This window comes from Lepisosteus platostomus, chromosome 19 (assembly GCF_059453375.1).
Source record: "Lepisosteus platostomus isolate fLepPlt1 chromosome 19, fLepPlt1.hap1, whole genome shotgun sequence".
Taxonomy (NCBI): Eukaryota; Metazoa; Chordata; class Actinopteri; order Semionotiformes; family Lepisosteidae; genus Lepisosteus; species Lepisosteus platostomus.
The window spans coordinates 3,022,076-3,046,364 of NC_142629.1; the positions used below are offsets into that span (position 1 = coordinate 3,022,076).

The 24,289-nt window shown below is 40.3% G+C and overlaps 1 protein-coding gene across 1 annotated transcript in view; it reads left to right on the top strand.

Moving 5' to 3' along the window:
- Nucleotides 1–2,477: 2,477 nt before the first annotated feature.
- gsg1l (gsg1-like) overlaps nucleotides 2,478–24,289 on the top strand; it is a 30,168-nt gene continuing 8,356 nt past the window's right edge. The window contains exons 1-3 of the mRNA XM_088612417.1: nucleotides 2,478–3,271; nucleotides 13,792–13,839; nucleotides 22,040–22,192. Coding sequence (XP_088468543.1) covers nucleotides 2,944–3,271; nucleotides 13,792–13,839; nucleotides 22,040–22,192 — 529 coding nt within the window. The 5' untranslated portion in view covers nucleotides 2,478–2,943. The remainder of the gene's footprint in view (nucleotides 3,272–13,791; nucleotides 13,840–22,039; nucleotides 22,193–24,289) is intronic.

Sequence of the window (24,289 nt, forward strand, 5' to 3'; positions counted from 1 at the left end):
TCATAATTACGCAATGGGGAAAATATTGTAATTGTCCGCACTTTCTTCTGAAGACGTACACTACTCCAACCAATTAAATGTGTATGCATACAAAATAACCAAATTCCACAGATGTCAGATACATCTCCATTTTTATTAATAAACTAGATTTGAAACCACTTGCCGCGTAAAAGAAAATAAAACTAGGCTTTGGCAAAAAAAAAGTGCATTTAATAAATACTAATCCATTTATGAACACTTTTCAGACGCTAAAGTAAAATATCACATGCCGTATGTAATGTCCATGACAAATAAAATTAACGAGAACCCCATGCACATCACACATTACTGGCCTAATAAAACCACTAGTGGAACTGAGTTATACATTAAAAGCTAAAGGTAAAAGAGAGATCTTGAAAGGAGTTCTGAGAACATCGACTGTCAGAGTCTCTAATGGATTTGGGCAGTGAGCTCCACAGACATGGTGCTGCACGCCAGTGACTCCGTTGCCCATAGTGTTGAGTCTCGTCTTTTGCAGAATGAGAAGACCTAAATAAGCAGATGTCAGATTAAGAACTGGACGATGCTCATGCAATAAGTGCCTAAAATAACCTGGAGTTCAACCATTCAGTGTCTTGTACATGAGTATGAAAGCCTTAAAGTCTTTCTACTCAGTTTCACAGTGAGCCAGGACAATTTATAGAACGTAGATGCTTTGTGCTGGCGCAGAGTCGTTTTAATTAATGAGCTGCAGCAATCTGGACATACTGAAGCCCATCATGTGCTATTAAAATACCCCAATAAGTAAGGCATTACACTAGGCTAATCTTGGTTAATAAAGACATGTATCAGATAGGCTGAGCAAGGATCTTATCCCAACTTTGTTGTGATCACAGGTGAAGGAAAGATACCTTTGTAGTCAACCTAACATGCACTTCAAATGACAACAAGGGCTCAAAAATAACATCAGGCATTTTTAGCTTCCATCAGAGGCCTGATCTCAGCAGTTTCAACAACATCACTGAATCCACTAACCTCCGCCTCGTCAGTTTAACGTTCAAACATTCTGCTGCATCAATATCTTAATGTCAGACACCCGTTTGCAGAAACTGCAGCAGTGGTATCTGATTGGGTCTCTATGTTCACAACACTGCAGCCAAAATAAAAAAAAACAAGTGAGTGATGGTGAATAATCGTGATTTATGAGGCACCATGCAAACACAGTAATAACTGAAGTGGAGCACCCTCAGTAAGTGAAGTAACATCAGAAATAAGACAGTCGAGGTTTACAGATTGGCTCCTCTTATCCAAAAGGAGAGAAAGGAATTAAGACTTTAAACTCAGACTTCAAGCCTACAAGAACATCTACATCTTCTACCAGTGAGCCCGAGACTTTTTCGTGCAACACAGTACGATGCTGGAACTGGGGATATTGACAGCTGTGCTTAGCTCCAGAAGGAGAAAAACAACCATCAGCACATTATAAGCTATCTTACCAGGGGCTAGCTCAGGACTGTGTCCCAGACTAAACCCTGACTCAAAAGTTTTAAAGAGCTCATTAGAGGCAAAACTACCACAGCCTGTTTCATAATTTCTGGAAGAGAAGGAAAGTGAAAAAACGACAGAAGTTAAGTGCTCAGTGCTGCAGAAGAGGCTTTTGTAACACAGGTGTAATAGCAGCAGACGTCAAGCCTACAAGAACACAACTGAATTTGATGAGGTTAGAAACAAATGACCCAAGAGCAGAGACACTGGCTTTGACTGAGGGGTGAATAGACTCAAGGACAGGGATAGCACGGTTCATTTTGGCTTACAATAAAGTCACATAAGCACCATCAACAGCAATTAATGACACATTTTCTTTCATTTTAAAGTGAAAGTGGTGTCGTTTTTAGCCAAACCAATATAAAAGATAAAAGGAAAAAGATCTTGCGGGCAAAGAGCTCAGATTGATCGGAAAGGTGAAATATGGCCATTTATGGCAACTTAATTAAAACTGAACAAAATAAATTGTTAGAAGCCACAAGCATCTGTGATTATCGTGAAAATGAAGCCTAAAAGAAAACCAAAGATTTCATGCATGATAATTAGATTTAACAATCTAAAAACAGCTACAGTAATAATAGTTGTTGTTAGCGTCTTAATTTTGATTGTAACTTATCTTTACATTCAAGCAAAAAAATGATTATATATACAGAAAAATACTATAATCATAACGCCATTCGGATATTCACAGAGATGTTGTTTTGTGTTAAAATCAACGACGATAAAAATGTTTTCAAAACTCTGCTGTAACTGTATAAATGGAGTTTGTTTCGGATCGGGCATAATGTATCCGATTCAAGGTCTACTGCTGCAGGAAAAAAAAAAATCTTCCTGCCATTTTTTCCTAAACCCTTATTCTCGCCGGGACTTGAATATACCCACAGGTGTCTTTCGGAGTGAAGTCACTGCCCCCCTCTGTCACTGTTTGTCTAATGCAAGCTGATGCCGGCTCTGTTAAAGCGCTATTTAACAGACACCGCATGTCTGAGGCTGCGAAGACAGTTTGAGAGGGAGAGATCGAGGACGAAGAGAATAAGGATTGCGCGCAACGCCAGGCGAAAGGATTCCCAATCCTGACAACTTGAGGACGAAGACGGTTAGCGCACGCTGGCTCTCTGATGTCCTGCTTTCGTCCAAGAGACCCTGAGCTTTTTTTTGGTGGGGGGAGGTTGGCTTGTTTCTGGACGGTTTTGTAACGAAGTACAAAAAGATGCGAGTACCGATCACGCACTGTTGCTTCTCCGCTGTCGGCTTTCTTTAGCGTTAACCGGTTACTAGTTATTCCCCAAGGGCAATCATGCTGAGCAGCAGCAGTTCATCGTTAGCGTTCCATCTTCGTCTTTTCTTTACAGTGATGTGGGAGGAAGGACATATCGAGAGCTTCTAAAAGATTTATCTGTCCGTGATTTGATCAGTTGGATGAACTCTTCACTCCATCTGCAAAGACTTTCTTGGACAATGAAGACCACTCGGAAATGCAGGGCGCTGCTGTCCGTGGGCTTGAATCTGGTGGCTCTGTTTTTTTCCACTACCGCTTTCATCACGACTTACTGGTGCGAGGGCACACAGAGAGTCGCCAAGCCGAACTGCAGCAAAGACCGCCTGCGAAATTGCATCAACTACGGGGTAAACGAGACGGACCAGAGCAAGGTTCACTACAGCTGGGAGACTGGCGACGACAGGTTTCTGTTCAGGCATTTTCACACCGGCATCTGGTACTCGTGTGAGGAAAACATCAACGGAGGAGGTAAGAAGTCTTTCCCCCCACCTCTCTCTCCCTTCATCTGCCCAGCGCAGTCTGCGAACGGTTCAACTTCTGGCTTCTTATCCGCATCTCTTCAGCAGACGCCCCGCATCCACCGCCGACAGCAAGCAAGTATAGAACTCGCTTTTCTGCTCCCAGCGCAGTCATTTTAAATTCGCCAATTCCCCACGTTTTTCTTAGACCCGTCTAAAAAAAAAAAAAAGAAATACTTTGCGGGAAGCGTGTGTTTCATCGCTGACGGTTTCGTCTGTGAAATGGGATCAGAAGTAACACGCTCTGCACAGCCCCGCAAACCAGTCGAGCATGCTGAGCTCTTGAAGGTCTCAGAAGTGCGCAGATGTTCTGAAATCCTATATCATTACAAATACTGGTTCTATTTTTTCCCCCCACTGTATTTTCTTTTTTACTTTCACGTTTTTGAAAATAACCCTTCGGCTAAAGCGTTATCAATTAAAGTGGGGTTTCTTTTAGGGAGAACTTTATCAAGAGGGGCAGTGTTGCTATGGTCTAAGAAGATCGGGGTGAAATGTATGGCTCACAATCTCTAAAGTTATGCTGCTTCATATTAAGTCTCACATACTATAGAAATACATTATGTACAGAGCTATTTTAATTCCTTTCTTTTGCCTGACTTTTTTTTTACAAAATTTCTTATCAAAGCTAAAGTTGATTCTCTCCGGGTTGTCTTTTAGTGTGGAATCGGTGTCGGCAGTAATTGCGAGTCAGAAAGTGTGTGATGATTTGAAACCAAGTGAAGAGAAGCACACGCACACACAACACAATTAAACTTACAGCACACAAGAACAGCAGTTTAAATGATGAGACAGTGTCTATACCAGGGCTGGTCCTGGAGGGTCTGCAGGATTTGTATGTCTCTTTAAAGCATCAGTGCCCGCAGAGCTGTGAGATGTTGTTAAATTGATCCAATTAAGCCAGCAATGAGCTGATGTATATTTGTTAAATATAGTTGGATTGAAAATCACTAGACGCGCTTGACCTAGTCTCGGAGGAAAGCTCTGGATTAGAATGATTCCAATCAGACAAAAAGGAATATATTACTACTGCCAAGCTGCAATCAAATAATGTGACATTCTGAGGTTAGTGAAATCAGCAGGCAGTTACACCTTTAGGAGTAGCCAATAGAGTCTGCTGCTGTACAGTAAATATGCTTGCAGCTTACAGATAAACGGTCTACAGTTTCCTAAAGGAAAATCTATGGAATGGTATGTAGCTTGCGTGTCAAAGTCCTACTTCTATGGGTTACGATCTGGCACGTTTGGCACTTTTAAATGACCGACAGCTGGAGATTTTGAGAACCTGTTGAATTGGCCCTGTGACGTTACATCATTCCAGTTAGGAGCTCTGGCGCACTGAGCTCCTACCTGATGCTTGCAAGGTCTGAATCTGAGGGCAGATGTTCTCCAGCTCCATTCTGGAGTACATGCCCACTCCAGATTTCTGATATGATCCGATACGAATCTGATTCATTTTAAAATGCTTCATTGTATCTGCTGCATCTCAAATACTCACATCCCTCACCTATTTTAAAAATCTAGGATATGCATGTGTGTGTTGCTGCGTGACGGAAAAAAAAAATGCAGATTGTAAAATACGTGCGTGGATACTGGTCACTTAGGGTCTGTACCTGGACTGACTCTGCTAACCACATATATAAATTACCTGGAGAATTCAGGCTCTTTCAAAGGCAGTGCAAATAATTCAACATTATGAAGGAGATTTCAAGATATTTAAATGTCATGTTGCTGTTTGGTGTCTCTCTGGCCTTGGTGACCCGTGGGCTCATTCGAAGAAGGGGGCAGAGTGGGCTTTGCTCCAGTGTGAATCAGTAGCAGACTGAGGGCAGTGCTCCTTTATAAAGGGAAACACAACCGAGCAAAGCAAGCCTTCGTGAAAGAACTGCAGTTTGACTATGGCGCATTTTGATGACATGGTCCTGTTGGTCCTGTTTCTTGACCAACCACTTGAATAGATCAGGAGATGTAAAATGTGTCCAATCTACAGTACAGAAATTGCCTGGAATTCTAGTGTAAATAATCATGCCATGATGCATAAGTCTTCAACATGCGAGCAGATTATTTTGAATTCTCAACATTAGCTATGAAAAGCCACTTAATCGAAAGTAGGATCAAATCCATTAACCTACAGTTTCCTCTGAAGTAGCAGCAGACTGAGCAGATAATACTACCTCTAACTTGCATACAGCTAAGTAATTTTACCGGCAGAGGAACAATCATGCTGAGATCTGGGTGGTCACAATCATTCATTAAAATATCGCAGTCTTATTAACCTGTAATGAAGGGGAGCAAGTGTTTTCATCACTGTGTGCAGCTGAATGGAAAATACCTCTTCCTCTTCTTGGGCCAACCAGAACAGCAGGGAGGGGTTAAGTTAAGGCTTCACCCTGTCTTTTCAATTCAAATAACCCAGTAGCATGTGCCCTGTTGTCTTTGTGAGGCTGTTCCATGGCAGGACGTCTGTATTTCAGTGTGAATGTCTGCTGAAAGCTCTGGGCTTCTGGATAGAGAAGGCAGCACTCATGTTTCTGCCACCCTTACTACTTTGCACAGAATTCATTCCACCCCTGCAGCATCCCTGCTCCTTAAGGACTGGTGCCTGACACCTATAATAAACGTCAACAGTGAGTTCTGTATTTAGCCACACAAAGGATTCATTGTTCTAAAGCCAGGTTAACCAAGATAAATTCCTCCTTAGTATACACAGTTCAGGTGAGGGATAGAATATAGCTTCCTTACCATCAACTCGGCTCATTGTTACTGTATCTTATTACAGTAATCGCAGTGACAGTAGTCAGTAATCGCCAGCGATGGGATTCTTGGTCAAGAGCCCACAAAGTCCTTCCAGTTATTTTTGTCATCCTTTTTTCCAGTCCCAGAGTAAAGCCTTTGCTGATGATATTGTGTTTTTTAAAAAGAAACAGGGAGAGGATAATATCTTTAGGTGCTTTAAATATCCTAAAAAATATGTAGATCTGGTAAAATGAACTAAAAAGGTACTTCCCTGAAGGAACACAACTAAAAGAAAACACTTTTGGTCTGCAAATACAGCTTCCATTGGAAATTCTTGAATAGACTTTAGTAGCAGAGTATCGTTGTGCCTTATTACTGCTCCAACAGTCCTGCTGAGCTACAGAAATTGGGTAGGGGCTGGGAGAGAGATCAGTTTATTAGGGATTACATCAAAGGACTAAATGAGTTTCTTTTCCTTTTTTAACCAGATGTTCCTATCCAGGCCTTCCATAAACATATCTGTATATGTGAAGACAGATGTACCAGCGGATAGACCATGCATGGTATTTGCAGGACGGAGGATGAGCAGAAATAGATTTAAAAAGCTTCTGTGTTGCAGCACACAGGTGCACGTACTCAGACAGAAACATATGCCAAATTGAAATGCATAAGCTGCATATTTAATAACCTCGACTACCACCGTACCCATATGCATGCTTAATTTAAAAAAGGGATTTATAGACAATAAAAAGATCAAGGAAATGAATTAGACGGTCTTGGCAGAAAACCCTCTTTAACAAGCTAGATACAATTTAGGAAACAGTTCAATGCATGGTATCTGGTGCTTGTGTCTCCAGCTTTCCGCTCTTCTGTCTGAACTACCATGCATGTCTGATAGAAACATGATTGATTTTGATTAAGAATTCTGCCAATTAAAAAGCAGATGGAACCTTGTCACATGTAATCAAGCCTCAGATTAGCTGGTTTTGTTTTATTTTAATACAAGCACCGTTTCTTCAGTTTCTGTGGATGCCATTACTTCCAGTAGTTGCAAGACATATTTATTTGAACTTTGATTCCCTTTATTAAAAAGCCCGAAGAGAAAACACCTTTTTTTTTTGCAAGAGCAAGAAATGGACAGATTCTGAAGAGTGACTCCAAGTCTTCTACTTCGGTAGTAAAGCAGGCGAGAGGTCTCTGCGGCAGCAAATCCTATCTCATGCTGTACACATTTCTTTCTCAGTTGCTCCATTGCTTTCTTTCTGATGCTCATAGTGTAATTCTGAAACATGAGTGTGCTGTTGCTACATCTGGTGCCCTACTTTTAGATTAACAACCAAATTGAATAGTCTGTATATAAGAAGGGAAACAGAATCTTCCAAGATAAATACAGTGTGCCTTTTAACCTCATTTTCTGTTTGTTTTAACTGTGATCTCTTTATGTTTCTAGGCGGTCCAATATGTGCAGTCTCCTATAAAACATAATCTAAACTATTTTGCTATATAAGAAGAGTTAGAGACCTGCCGCTAGACTAGATGTAATTTCTCAAGAAGTATTCTTCAAAGACTTTGCAAACCTAAGTGATCAGTGTGAGGAACTGTGGTTTGCATCGGGCCAGGGTTGGCTTTGAATTGTTTTAATTATGTTTAATTTTAATTAGGTCTGTGTAAGGAAAGCTAGTTGGAGGAACTATCCAGCTTGATATAAAACAGTGATACAGAATTCCAGTCCTGGAGGGCAACAATCAGAGCTAGTTTTATAATACAACCGACAGGTCTAATTAGGCAAATAAATCATTCATTTATTCAATTAACCTAGAATGGAAATAGGAAGTCACTGTTAACCCAAGGTCCACAGCTGTGCTCTCCTGGGTTAAAAATGACTCAGAAAGCTGTCCAGTCCTGATCCAGGAGGACCTGTGTCTCTGGCATTTTTCATTCCAGCACAGCTCTTGATGAACTAATTCAGTTCATTATCAGAGTGATTGAACGACTTCTTCCAGCTCTTCAGATACTGTTGCGTTAAAGGGATTGTGAAAAACCTGCAAACGCACCAACCCAGAACCAGGTCTGCATAAGCATGTTATTTGATTTCACTGTCGTGATCCATTTTTTTAAATGAAAAAAAGAATGCCTTAGCACGCTGTTTGAAAAACCTTCACATCAGCTCTTTTGCAATTTACCAAAATTTCCAACTATTGGTAGTATCCATATGGAATTCAAGAAACATTTTGTTGTGAGATTTTTTGGGACGTTAAAGGGTTACTGTAACACTATTTTTATATTCTAGGGTTAGAAAGAATGATTATCGATGAGCGCATTTAAAAACACTATGAAAGTAAAATGTACGCAGTAACTTGTAAAACCTTCAATTAAACCACAAAATAGACACAATTTCCCGATATGAGCAGCACCTTCATTGTCTGCAATTCAGAAAGAGGCAACAAAACGTCTGGCGACATGAAAAAAACCTTATTAGATTGTAAACAAGCAGATTTGTGAATACATCTCTTTAAACCAATAGTAATATGAACACTGAGATACTATTACTTAGTATTTGTCAGCAAAACCGTCTAAAATTAGTATTAGTACTATTTCAGTATTATGCCAACAAATACACTGCTGCATAACCTATACTTATGTGCTCATACATCCTATTCAATTAGTCATTGCAGTGACTAGTGAGCAGGAAGGGCCGCATCATGTCACAATTCGCTTCAACTCTCACTCTCACCCGTGGAGAGACCAGCGGTTTGTGAGACTTTCACAAAGTTCACCATTTCGTGCCTGATTCAGAATTTGTCAAACTTTTTGATACTGTTAATTAATTTATTTGGTTACAAAAGATTCAATTACGGGTCTGTGAAATTGAGACTGCAGTCTCCCTTAAACAAAATGTTTAAGTCTAATTTTAGCCATAAATACAGCCTCATTAGATCTTTCTACACTTCTGGTAAATGTGTAGACATGACCATGAAAACTTTACTTTCATTTAATAAGTGGACAGCATGTTTGCATCGTTTGGAAGGACTTATGGGCTCCCATCACAATCAGCTACAGATGCGGTAGACAAGCTAAAACGGCAGCTTCGAAGTTGCAGCAGCTGTCTTCCTGTAATGCTTAGGGGAAATTCTGTGTGGCAGCCAGATAATTGTTTTGTGTCCTTTTCATCCAACATTACAATCCAATTCTCTGTGCAAAACAGGTGAAAGAACAAATACGTAAAAACCCCAAATCAGTTTCAGTTTCAGACAGCTTAATTGTTCTCACAGGAGTCAATGTGATCGAGCTTGAAGGTCTTCTGCTCTTTGGTAGGTATTTTTCTGTTTCCCAGGCTCGTGTTCTAATTGGACTTGATTTAATGTCGCCTTCTCGGTGCAAAACTAATCTAAGGAAATATCCCATTTCCTCTGCCTGGAAAAGGTTTGCCACCACAAATGTGCACTTTTTTCCCCATTTGAGATTTATTCAGTTTTTACTTAGTTTGCTTATACTGTTGCTCGGTTTAACTACACTTCTGCTGCGTTTCACTCCACTTTTAATGACCAATGCAAGGGTGATCTGTCCATAACATGTAACCTTCAGGCAGTGATTTCAGATGAAGTCTTTCTGCCTTTTGTAGCTGTGCAGCGCCACTTTGCAGATTCTTAAGAAGGACAGCTTTAGTGCAATTTTCATTGGGTTTGAAAGAAATGAGCCGCAGGGCTCCTTTATCTTGGGAAGAGCGCACTTACTCTAGCTCCAGGCCTAGCCCTCAAGTCAGCTTGCAAAAACACCGAGCACAGTATATAATGAAAAAGGATACACAGGGAGATCTCGAAATGCAGAATTAGTTGCTCTTGTATTTCTACTGTAGCCGTCATTTGCCAAGAAATGTCAAATTCAGGCTCCCTGAGTCCTTGAGTGGTTCTAAAACCACGACTGGGCTGCACTGACAGTGAGGATGGCCGACGATAGTGACTGCTTTGTGTCCTGGCTGGCCTCAGCTTTGCAACTTTTCAGCAGCTGCAAAATGTGATCTTCGGCGTGGACATGAGCATCCCAGAGCAGCTGTATGTTCCATCCTCCATGAAAGAAGCCAATTCTGTCTTCAGTTATAGCTGCCACTGGCCCACCAAGTTAGGATTTCACACTTCACTGAGCAGGGTGCAAAACTGGTGCAAAATGTGATTCTCCCCTAATCCTCTTGAAATGAAATTCTTTCTTTTTGGTGGAAGGATAGAAGACTTAAAACTGCCAAATAAAAAATGTCAGGCTTCTTCCATATACAACATTATGTGCTGAAGCATATACATATTTACCAGAACTGTTGTAGTACTCAATACTTTAGGTATGTTATTGCTTGTACAGTAACTGCTGCTGTTTATAAGTAGTTACTATGGCTCCAACAAGTTATTGCATACGTCTTGTGTAAAAAGTTTATTAAATCATTAGTGGGTAAGTCATTTTCTGTTGCTTGTAACCCCCAAACTGGAGCACATTTGTTAACTGAATGAAGGGTGCAGATCTGCCCCTGCCAGGATTCAGCTTGGGCTCAGAGCTCACACGGTGCTGCTCCCTAGATTGCTGAGGCCTCCACTACATCCAGAGATCTGGTCTCCTGCTGTAGGAGGGACCTACACATCTTTTTGCTTCCTCTTGTTTCTTAAGGCCCCTTTATGAAAGCCAATACTGAACTGACTTGCCAATGATGACATCATTCTAAGGATGGTTGCCCATAATTTATACGTATTTTGTATAAAACCTAAGATATTAATAATAGTATGGTGTACCCACAGCAATTCTTAATTAAGGTGACTCCGATATACAGTAGCCCCTATAAATTTGCGGCAGCAGTTCAATTATCTTGTAATCGTAGGGTGTAATAATTTCTTTTGATCTGCAGCTGAGGAGTGTGAGGTATTCAGTGTAAAAGACTACACAGTTTTGTACTGACAGTCACATGAGGCCTTTGCAGCCTGTGTAATGACAGAGCCTGATGTAGTATTCTTCATCTTTGGACCATTATGCATTAAAATCTTCTTCATTCAATCTTAACGATTCTAAGTTTTGTTTCCAGTTTTTACTCTTTTATATTTGGCCACAGTTTCCAGTACTCCAGTAAATCCAATGCAAGACATTAAATGGGGGGGGGGAAGTTTGCTTTAAGTATAGCTTAGCCTGCTAAAAAAAAAAAATCAATCCAAAATTAAATGCTTTAGAATGAACTCAGCTTATATTTGCTTTATAATTGTGTTTCCATCTGGCGAAAACGTGCAGCTTGCTCCCTTCTCCTTGTACAGTGCATTACACTGGTGAAGGTTTCTAATTTCTAAAGCTTCAGAAGCACAAGAGTGCGAAACTATATCTGACATGCTAATATGTTGTTGTAGCTGAGAGAAAAAAAATAAAATTGTAATTGCATTCTGTAATCAGTGCCTTCCAGTTGCAAAGCACTGAAGGGTCTACTCACTTTAAAGAGCAGGGCAGGCAGGAATGTTATTATAAATAGAGCCATCTAAATGTGACAAGTTTTGAATTATAGCAGATGTTCTGCTCAGTCAGCTATGGTATACTGTATTCCACTGAATTTGATCCATTCTTTAAGTGTCTGTGTTGCATACGGGAACATAAGGTGACTGAGACATGGGGTAGCTTGTTAAGGCACAGGGATCTTGCTGGCTGTCAGTCTGATTTGTTAGATACAGGCATGAATTTACTGCAGTGCTTTCTTCAGACAGGGTTTTACTTCTGCAGTGACAATCATAAGGGCAACAATTGTGTTTATGCTGGTATTGCAGCTACCACAGCTTTCTTGTTTTGTTTTGTTTTTTGTCTAAAAGGTATATTTGAAATGTATATTCATCTGGGACTCAAGTGCACAAATGTGTCATTACTCTCCAGCAACCCGGTAGTGGTTAAAAAAACTGTCTGCACGATATTGCAACCTAACGTCTGACTGAGGTACTCGCCTGGCTCTTCTTTGCTTTTCTCTGACATTTCCTGAAGACTTGCAAGGCAAATACAATAGGAGTTAGGAAAGCACAGCATTACATACAAAAGTACAATAAGGCATGATGCAAACTGTGGAAAATCAAAGGGATGTGTAGCAGATTCATGGAATATAGATGGTAAAAAGAGATGAAAACTGGTCAATTTGGTCAAAATTTAGATGGATCTGAACCATTGTCTGCCACTGTGAATTTTCAAGTTATGAGGTTTCGTCAGTCCATTTAACTGTTGTGCCTTTTTAAACTTATTTTGAGATGCTCCATTACGAATTCTTTTCATCTTCCTCTCATCTTGCTGTACCTCAGCTGCTTCATAAAAAAGCCCAGGCAATGTTATACTTCTGTGCTGTAGCATGTCTCACAAATCAATGCTACAACAGCGCTGGCACCCTCGTTAGTGAAGAGGCGACCTGTAGGTGAAGGCAGACAAGATATCTGTGTTTTGCACAGGATGGATGCCCACTTGGTTTCATGGTGCCAATCTTCCATGTACTAATCTACAGAACAGCAGCTGGAAAAATACTGAACTTGAAAAAGCACAAATGAACTGAAGGTCTGCTCTGCCCACCGATTTGCTTAGGGATCATACCAACATGTAGTTCTTTTATTTGTTTCTGACGTGCATAACATAGTGCATGTTTTCTTTCCAAATGTAAGTCTTTTTCATTTTCCACTGATGCGAGCTGAACATAACCACCACCGCCTGATGGGTTTTTGATGTCAAAATGCCTCTGAAAAACACCATGTCCTGAGCTAGGTGATTCCTCTGGGAGCTGCACTAGAAAGATTTCTTCAGCCCTGATTGAATGAGATGATCAAAAAAAGATTCAGAATCTCTACAAGTCACAGACAGAGCTCAGCTCTTATATGAGCATATTCCAAAACCGTGTCCTGTTAAACTGTCAATATTGAAGGAAACACACTCCGTCCATCACTGATGAGCAGCTCCCACCTAGTAGACATGCAGCAGTGATTTAGTGCCACTGTCATGCCCTCTGCAGCCAGAGGGCGCTCCTTCTCTGTCCTGTCTCTCATTTCCAGTTCTTTGCTGTCCTTCCGGTGTTTCTCTCTCTCTGGGGCTGTATATTTCTGGGTCTTTCATTCTGCCTTGGCTCAGCATTTACGTTCGGATGTCCTGAAACCCGCCAAGCACCAGGCCGCCCCACGTCTGCTACCTGAGGCCATAGGTTTCTATATGGCATTCCCTGAACAGCTGAGCTAACCCCCGTCTCGCTGCTACACATAGGGTCTTTTCGCTCTCCTGTCATTCCACGGCTCGTCCTTTCCGACATCCGTGACAGCCACTACACAGTAGATTACTTGTAGTGAGAAATTGCTTTACCAGTTAAAGGGGATCTGTAGTTAGAGTGGGATTTAGTCAACATCTTATGAACAGCACAATGGGATGTTTAATGATCAAGCAGTCAAGAAGATCAAGTAGTCAGAAACTTTATTTAATGTCTCATCCATTGGTTTTAAAATTCAAATCCAGCTGGTAGAGTGACACCTACTGACTAGCACCAGCATTGCTTGGCCAAGGAGGTCTGTTGAGATCAGGCTATAGGCTGGAAAAGGTGCCATCCAGCCAGGGGTTTTAGGGAAGAAAGCTGACTCTCAGAATTCCTATGGAAGAGGAAGAGAGAAACTAACCAGAAACTTGGAGACCCAGAGTTGACATCTTAGCCCGCAGAAATGTACCATTTCTCCCAAACCTTTACTCTGCTGTTTTCCTGTGTCTTTTCAGGTGAGAAATGCAGAAGCTTTATTGATCTGGCCCCGGCGTCGGAGAGGGGTGAGTAATGATTATCATTACGCCGGCTATCAGCCCTGTCTGACAGCGGACACAGGAACTTGTGCAAATACCAGATCTGTTGTCCTTGTCAGTTTGCTGTTCGGTCGGCGTATTTATTATTCACTGGGATTGAAGGTGTTCATATCTGAAAATGGGACTCACATCTCTGCGCAAAGATATTTGTGTCGTCTCAAGTTTGCTGCCAAATTAGTTTTAAATGAGAGTAACCTTTATTTGCATTACCCATAAGTTTGCCTCAGACATAATATGGTATTCATACAGTTTTTTTCTCTTTAATGATAATGCAGGTCATACACAAAGAATGCAGTGTTCAACAGACAGCATTCAAGTGTAGGCAACACCAATCCTCAAAGACCAACTTTGTTTCTGGTTTTCATTTCATCTCAGTCTGCAATGACTTAATTGAACCAATTAAGTGGACAAGAAGGGCTGAAGAGTACTTAGATTATAATTCTAAATGATCTCTAAATTACTTAATTGAGCAAATTAGCCAATCACAGTTAATTGTGATTAAGTGGAATTGTTCCATGTCTTTTGCTGTATAATAACCTGTTACACACTGAACAGCCCACATGTTTTTTGTACATATTCATTAAGAGCATACATTTAACAGTGTTGAAGAAAAAGTGAAAAATGTTTACCAGAGCTTTGCAAAAATTGAATGGAAGCCTGTAATGTAGTTCACTTCACTCATTATATACGTAGGGTTTAATGCTTATAGAGGAGAATATGAGCCAGAGCCTATCTCCACCATATTGGCTCTGGGTCCAATTCACAGGGCAGAGCCAAGATGGAGGACATGAAACACACTGGCCAGACACAGGTGCAGAGCATCATGTAAACCAGGAAGGGTGAGAGAAACTGTTGTCTCGGAGAAAAAGGGCCCCTTGAAGCAGGTGAGGCTCGCATATAAGAACATGAGGATGTTTAGAAGTTCTTTCTTTGGAACGTCTATTTCTTATGATCGCTGAGCAAGCTTTTAAAATTTGTTTGGAGCCCTTTTGTGGTGTGGAAAGGGATAAGATGAGAAAAAGTGGAGATCTTTGAATTCTTTCCTTATCGGTTTGAGCAAAGATAAATGTACACCATCTGTAAGACGTTTCTCCGTCATGACTGTTGAAGGATGCACCGGGCTGGAGAGCTTTTTCTCCCCCCAACCAGTCAGATCACAAAGCCCAGGGAAAAGACAGTGGCTTGATGGCGGTTAGCACACCAGTAGGAAAACCCATTTCAGAAAATCTCGGTCCCAATCAGTGTTGCTTTTCAATGAAACTCCAGAGATAAATTATTAAGGGAGAGCCAGCGCACTAATTGAGTGCCGCACTGACATTCTTCTGGTTTATACCTTCACTTTCCAAGGGTTATTGAAGCAGTATGACTGCTTTGAAAGCCTCTTTCTGTGCAGATGGGCGCATTGCTTTCTTTCAGCTATCAATCATTTTTTTTATTTAGATAATGTTTAAAACCTCTCTTTTCTCCCTTTTTTTATTCTTTTTGCAAGTACTGGAGCAATCTGTCAGTATCTTTCAGACGATGTAGGTTGTCCCTGGCAACAGCCTGTATGAATGCATTCAGGATTAATACAATCGGTCTATTGAATTTTCTTAGTATTATGCTGACAGTAAAATGATCATGTTTGTTCAAATTGTAATGCATCTAGAGAATATCATTTAGCCCTTTTGGTGCATTGTATTTCTGTTTACTACTAAATGCACTCTGCTGATACTTATTTTACTATAATTGGGTAATTGCAGTATATATATTTAATTACACTATCCCCGATTGATTTGTCTTAGTTCTCTGTTGTAGGTTTCACAAGAGTTGTCAAGTGAAACAGCAGCAGCAGTGAACGTGACTGGCTGTGCTTGCAAGTGGCGATACAATCAGGTAGTTAAGAAGTCATGAAGGAAGCTGACATTCTTAGAAACAAAGGGCTGTTCCTGAAGCCTGTTAAGCCCTCTCCCTGCATTTCAATGCACTCTGGCAGACAGGACTACAGCATGGCCGAAGCACACTAAAACCTCACAAGAAATTTTGCACTGCACCCTCCATGCCGGCTTTGATTGTCCTTGTGTCATCATCGCCATAACTAGGGAGATCCTTTCTTTAAATTGAAATAAGTAGGTGCCGCTCTTCGGTATTCTTCATTCAGGTCTCATGTTAACAGAGATCATGAAGAAATATGTAGTAAACAACATTAAGTTTCAGTTGGGTTGTTTCTGTGGAGGTAAACACAGCTCTGGTGTCAAGCACACACCAGTGCCTGGGACTAGATTTCACAAATCCGTTCAGCCTGAATCTCCATCTTGAGAGCACCGGTATAAAATGCTAGAAGGTGGTTCTTATCAGTTATTTACCATTGATTTCTCTTCGTTCTGTATCATTACAGACTCATTTATTCATATTGAATTGAAATAAATATGCAGAAGGTAAGAAAGCTAGGCCAGCCTCGCTCCTAAGCAAACGAAAAAAACATCTACGATCATGAGCTGCATGTTTGTGATTGCAGTCAGCTTTTGCTTCGCTCTGAAGAAAAGAGAGCAATGACAGAAGCCAAGACCTGGTGCGATTTTCATTAACACTTCAATTAGTAAGAAATGAGGGTTTTCTTTATGGGAAATGCTGCGTTTATTCACTTCGGGGGGATATTGCTCCTAAAACAATTGGATTAAATTCCTTTCAGTGCAACAGTTCATCTGAAAGGCTTTCCGAAGGAAGTTCATCATCTTGCAGGGCAGCTTCATGTCCTGTGGCAACAGCTGCCTCATCCTCTGTTTTTGGCCTCTTCTTTCCGAGCATCAGCTTCTGCAGTGACTGCAAAACATAAGGCTTGTGGCACAGGTGAGAGAGAAAGAGATAAACTAGTCTGCCAGCTGATGAATTAGCGGTGCACATTTCATAGTAGGAGTGAGCGAGATCAATATCGCAGAATTTTATCTAACGTTGGGTAACAGAAGCTGAGCAATTTCATGCCCAGCCGAGCTTGTTTCTGCAATGGCTGGGATGTTTGCTGGGGATGCTTGCAGACTAATTATCGCCCTCCACCTGTCATGCAAATCCGTAGCTATGAGTTATCAGCGCTGAAAATGAGCAGCTTCAGCTTGAGGCCGAGTACCAAATCACTGCCTCTGTGGTTGTGTTTGTTCTACACGAATAAACTGAAAGTAGAAGCTATGAAAAAGACAAAGGCTCCTCTGCTCACTCATCTGTGTTCCTGTCCACAACATGTGGGGAAGGCCACTAGACAGCTTTGCTAGAAAGACAGCAGTGATTGGGGGTCCTGGACTTGTAACTAGAAGGTTGAGGATTCAAACCCCTGAGTGAAACACTACAGCTGAACCTATAAGCAATGTTCATCACCCAGATGTCTTGTAAAAATACCCAGCTGTATAATTGCTGCAAATGTACAGGAGGTTGCATTGGATGAAAGCATCAGATAAAAACAACTGGTAGTTAGTAATAAAGAAATACTTTCCAAAGAAATCAGTGTGACCAGGGTCTTGGATTGTCTATGTTATAAATAATCTACAAACGCATGGAGAATAAATGTTGCACCGAGCTCAAAGACCTAAAGAAAACACAGTTTTATTTCAGGTTAGGTTTATTCCAGGGCAAGAGTGGAGTGATTAGAAAAATAACAGGATTGATGTTTGCTTGCTACGCTTCTGCGGCATGACATCTGAAGGCATAAGCATCCAGCCTTTACGCCTACCAGGAAAATATAAAGGATCAGTGAGAAATGAAAGAAAGGTTTATTTGAGCAGTTAGAAAATATCTCTACACAGACAAAATCTTAGAATGTTCCGAAGCAGGCTTTAACAAAGTTATGGCAATCCTTTTCCTGAAAACTTACAGACTTATCCATTATACAGTAAATGCATTAATATGTTATTGATATTTTAATGACTTTGTTTTATCAAATAAGAAAGATTTTAGTTGCTATACCAGGGAGCATTGGCTATTATATTCCCTGGCTATTCAAATTGTGTTACTTTATACTTTTATTACGTCTCTGTTGTCATTGAACAAACTCTTTTATTTAGAAGGACAGCCGGTCACATCCCATGATCTCCTCCACCAACTTGATCGTCCTCCCTGTCAGATTTGTTCAGGATGTGGTGTGAGGGACTGAAGAATCTAGACATGACCTCAGGCAAAACAGCCCCTGAAACTCGACAGACCACACAACCCAAACCAACATACAGTTTTGCCCATGTGAACTGGCAAATAATAAAAAAGACTGCTTTGTCATTATGCAAACTTTTCCTGTCAGTGATTGCAATTTATCTGTTGCTCTGAAAATGGATGTCCTTCGTCACAATATGTACCTCCTTTTTGTAGTTTGATAGCAACTTTCGTCTGTATTTTCTGCTTTTCACGAAGGAGCTTATGTGCCTTGTTTTCCTGTAGCTACATATTCTCAGTGTCATCCATCAGTCTAACTGCCTTTTTTTTTTCTGGGACTTTGAAAGGACGTTATTCAGTTTTGACAAGACAGTTATATGTGCTTCATGGATGGTTTTGCCATGGCAGCTCAATTCATACGGAAAGCATACCATACAAGTGTGTGCAAATGTGAGAAAGATGAATTGCCTGTAATTAGTTTATGATACAAAATAGGAGAGATGGGATGCCATGTCTTCTACGGAAGGCCAAGCCTTAATTAATTGTGTAATTATGCGGCCAAAAAGCAGTCTCTACAGAATGCCAGATCTTAATTAATTGTGTAATAATTATGGGGCTAAAATACTGTTTACAATATCTGTAAATGAGACCTCAGTGTAAATCTGATTTTGAAGTCTACGTGGCAATACCAGACTTCCAAGCAAGCAGACAATGGCCGCAAAACACAAGAAAACAAATAAAATCTGAATTTTGGCCAAGGCAGGTCTCCTGCAGACAGGTCTCTTTCCTGCCATAAAGTGAAAAATCAATATGTGGTCACTTTCCTTTCCATTTGAATTTTGGAACATTAGAGTGCAATTTATCCCAATAGCCAAATGGGGGAAAAGGGAAGAATCATAGAATCAAAGAAATTTAAACAAAGAAACACGTTCATTTTATTTTAGAGACGCAAGCTTGAAGACAACTAGGAAAATGAGTCCATCTGTTCAAGTCAATGTCCACCTGTTTGAAAATGCTATTAAAATTGTTTTCTGTGAGAGCAGATGAAGAATAATTCTCAATGCCAAGGTATGTGAAGTGTTTGACAAACAGACACAGACAGAGGCCAGTGCATAGTGCATCCAGTGTATAATTGAATGGCACTAATACAGATGGACTGTTCAGGTTTATATCCTGATAGAGCTCCAAAATCTGCAAAATTAGTTAGCAGATGGGGCCAGGTTTAAGATACATTTTCTACATATAACAGGCTATCATCTGCATAAAGAAATATGCAATGCTAAGCATTATTAAGGCCAATAGGGGTAGAAGCAGCAAGTTTATGAACAGTCAAGTTGGAGCTAGATGTTCCAAAGGTAAGGCAACCAATGGTGGTGAAAGGGGCATCTTGGTAAACGACCCAAGGAAATAATAAATTGAGAACATTTGTTGCTTGTTAATACTGTAGCTGGAGAGTTAGCAAATACCATTTTTACCACTGTGTTGAAATTTGATCCCAAAGCCATTAAACCCTTCTGTATGATCCAGATATGACCCTAGATATTTCCACTCAATCCTGTTTTTTTTTTAAAGCTATTATTAACTTCAGCCAGAATCAAGGCACTCAATATTAATCCCATTTGCTGCAAACCTGACATCCCTCCTACATGAACTAAATTATGACAATAGTCTGGACAAGCAATTTATATTGACCCTCAATTGTCACTGCACTGCAGCAGAAAGAGCTGTTTGCCAGTTAGGAAACTGCAGATGAAATTAAAAACAAAGTTCCCAGATTTATTGTTATTAAAATGAGTAGCAAGGTGCAAAGCTGTTTATTTATCAAGCGACAGAAGCACTGCCTGCAATATTTCTTTGTCTGGGGCAGCTATATGCAGCAATGCTCCCACAACATTCCTCCTGATGAACGCTTTCAAACTGAACCATTCATTTTGCTGTCAGCTGTCTTTTCAACAGAGGTTTCAATAAAACATTACCACTTGTGATTTGTACCAACACATCCTTGATGAATGGCAGAAGACCCTATTGCCATTCTTTTGAACAGCTTGTGTGATCCTCCAGTGTCTGTCTTCTGGTGTGCAGAAAACACCATGCTGAAACACCAAACAGTGTATTGTTGCAGTGTGGAAGGAGATTTGGCAATTACACTGTGTGTAAAAACATAAGTTTAAGAAATGTATTTTCAGAATCTAGTATGTGTTGCTGAATTATTTGATAGTTGCCACTGGAACTTAGGCAGAGGAATTATAGTTGAGAGATACAACAGAAAATTAACCTGTGATTATGATATAATCAACTGTTAAATCCCTTTAAATATTTCTTATTACCCTTGCACCTACGTTTAGCGCAACCCCAAAAATATTGTGTAAATGTGAAAATAATTGGTAGATTCTCAAGGAAGAACCCAAGTGAGTTTGACATCCATAGCAAGTTAATACCTTTAAAGAAAAACAAAAACAAATCTATGCACTTAAAACAGTGGGCTGGAAAGGGATAAAACCCATAATATCTCTTTCTTTAAACAGACACATACAAACCGAGTGTGAGAGTTATTCGGGCAGTGGCCATTTTATTTTCCAAATGAATTTTAAAATGTCCAGGTCTGTAAAGAATTGCAGTTGCCGAGATCTCTGCTCATTACTGTCCTTCAAGGCTTCGCAATGGCCCAGTGCCCAAGTGCAGCAGCAGCTGTCCATGGTGCTGAATGCAGAGAGCTGAGAGGAGATGAAGGGATTGGAGGGTAACAGTATTCTTCTACAGTAGCTAGCACTGGGGCTTTCTTGCACAGGTGTACACTTGTCTGTCTGCAATCCCTTTCTTCCTCTGGGAAATCCATTTCTGACAAAGCTCAGAATCTTTAGATATCACAGGTAAAAAATCATGATAAATGTCAGCTATTTCTCTTGTGCCTTCCGTACATCAAAACATTCTAACAGTGATAACATAGTCAATTTCAAATTGCATAGGCATATTTTACAGCAGAAATCCCAAAACACTACTTTTGCAACTGAAATCGCCCCTTGATAATTAAGGCATTCTGCGATGTGTGAGCTTTTGTGTTTCACGTTTGAAACTCATAAAGTAACACAGGTCGACATAGAAACAGAAATGTAGAATTTGAAATGTTCAGAGGTAAATTCTACAGGTTAGGTCTGGATTTATATATTTAAGTTGTATGCCACAGGTCTATAGAGGATATGCAGTACAGAGCGTTACCAATGTGTGAACATGTTCTCGGTCTCGAATGGGATAAATCCAAATGTTTTAATTTAGAATTACCTTTACTTTCTATCAATAGTAAAAAATAGATGCTGAAGCTGCACTGTGATTGTGTGATAATCAGCCGTCTGTCTCTTCTGTGCTCTGTATGGCTTTTTCATTTTAAATCATTAAACAAAAAGACGTGTGCTTCACCAGTGGTTTTGCAACAGGATCAGAATGGGTTCATGCACACACTGTACAGTCTATAGAACAGTCTCTTTTTTTATACTGATAAACTCCATGATGCACGTATTATAAGTCTTTCTAGGCCCATTAACCAGACATTTGACAAATAAAGAAAAATCTATCACATTTGTCTTTCAAAAAAGACCATTTTGATGTGTCTTAGGGGTTCCACATTCAGGCAACAAAGACTATATAATGCTTTCAAGAAAAAAAATGCTGTCCTTATTGCACAGAATATTGCGGCGCTAAGACTTGGAGAACTTGGCAAGGCCAAGAGTCATCACTGTATTTCCTGCGGACATTTTACTTCCAACCTTCACAGATCAGGTGGTCCTTTTCTTTCTGCCTTAGCTGTGGAAGAATAGCTCTCATGAAATACCCCGCCTCTCCTCATGTTCTTAGAGGAATAAACAGCTCATGAAAACAGTTAAAGTTGTCCTTCAAAAGTCAGATTTGGTGCCAATGAAACACTAATCGCATGACATTCTGGCCCCAGTGAATGATTGTATTTATACCTCCTTCTGTGACCATGTTAATGGCTCTGAAAAGACAAGAAAATATGGATCCTGAAACAAATGTTAAGTAATGTGTCTGTCTTGTACTTCAGGTGTCCTTTGGCTGTCGGTGGTGTCTGAGGTGCTATACATCATGCTCCTGGTCGTTGGCTTCAGTCTAATGTGCCTGGAACTCTTTCACTCAAGCAACATGATAGATGGACTGAAACTGAATGCCTTTGCTGCTGTTTTCACTGTGCTCTCAGGTAACGTGCCCTCAATGAAGAGGCTTTTACTTTAGATCTTATTGCTGAACTTAAAATGAATCAAGTCACTGTTTTGGTGCTATAGAAAAAATGCTTCTGGAAAAGACTCAGCAGGCCACGTTATATATAAATAAGCATGCAATTTGTCCACAACGTCTGTTATCCTTACAAAGTTTGACTGTGTTCATTTCAGATATTGTTTCAGAGGGACAGTGAACCTTGGAAAAAATAAGATTAAATGCTTATGGCCAGAGTCTTCCAAGATGCTGTATTTTTCATCCTGTATGTGGCTGTTTTTCGCTACGTTAATATCACTGTATACTCTCTGTCAAGTCTTCTAATCTGATACAGCTATGCATCTCTCTTTCTTTACCCTGGCAAAAAGTACTTGCAAACAGGAAAATATTAACGTTATCTTCAACAAAAATGTAAAAGCCACCAATCTGTAAGTGTAAATCTGTCTGTTGGAAACCCCTCTGTCAATAGGGATGGAAATACAACGGAAAATATATTTTACAGTTTATTATAATCCATTTTATCATTGTCTAGGACCAGGATCTAGATATTAATAGATATGGCAGCTGCTCTTGCTTTTTTTTATGAAAAACAGAATGGAAACAGAACTGTAGTAAAAGCACAAATATGACCTGTCTGTTTTTTATCTTCTGGTACAGGCTACATTGTGCTTAATCCCAGCTGTCAAGAAGTCAGAACAGCTGCCAGTTTCAAATTAAGATTTGTTTGTTTGGGGGCCTACAGCACTGTGCTTTTTATCCTGTAAAGGCCCTTTAATTCCAGTCAAGCATTAGGCTAGACGTGGAGTGAGCGTCTCGGTCTAATTTGTTTTCCCCGCTCTCTTTCTGGATGAGACTCATGGCAAGTGTGACTCTTGAGTTTTTCTGACCTGCAGAAAGAAAATGCCCCCCCCCCCCCCCCCAAAAAAAAGCAATCTTTGCTAAAAGTGTTGTTGGAGATTCCTAAACATTCCAACATCTCTCATACAGTAGGTGCTCAAACAAGCGGACAGATTATTTTCTAAATTGCCATAAATAAATGTGGGTATTCTATATTGTTTGCATGAACCATCACATCGCTGTCTCTGCACACAGATACACTTGGTGAAGAAAGGGCACATGCCAGCCCCCGCTATGGGCATCTGTCTTATTCTGGCATCGATACCTTTCAAGCTGATGCCACTGCACTTTGTACCTCATTTGTGAAACCCATTTGGACCCCTTGGTCAGTGTTTTGTTTATTTTGTTCTTCTTAGCAAATACTGTAGCAATCAGTAAGCAGTCCAGGAAAGGAATGAAGAAATATCTGTCTGTCTGTAAATCAGGCTGGTGGTCTTCACATCTTTGTTCCACCCTGTCCATGTGGCTCTCTTACAGACGTGTAGGCTCCTTCACTTTTGTCTTTCTGTTTTACCCCCAGGGACCACCTCTGACTACGTAATGACTAGCCCCCCCGGCTAAATAAAAATTAAACATCATGCTGTTTTACACAGTAAATGGACAAAATTCATTTTCAGATTTGAAAATATTCATATGCATTCTCTTGTATCTAACCCCAATTTCGGCTTCTGACTATTAATCACAATAATGTGATCCTACACTCTTGGCTCCTTTTTCCTGATCTGTTATCAGGGTGGGTTGCACAAGACTTCTCTAACCTAGACCTCTTATTAATCAGAAGGGAACCTTTTCCCTGGAGGAGGCTGGCTATAATTAGGAATGACATCTATCCTTCATGCTCTGGATTAGAGTGATCAAACTGTATTGACTAGGCTGTCAGGAGCAATTCATTACATAAACCTGTGGCATTATATAAGTCTGGTACAAGCCATGTGTTCAATTAATCCCTCTGATGCTCTATAACATCCTGTCTCCCAATCTTAATTAATGTTTCTGTCTTTATCTCAACCAGAATACACTCCACTGCAGATACAGTATATATTGTACAGCAACATACCCTTCTGCTCAGATTTGCACATAGTTCACCAAATTCTTGTTCATTTTGGAAGTAAATCTTGCTGGTCTGGAACCTGTAAAAAATATAATGATCAGATTTGGAAAACGTTTTATCTTTCATATGAAG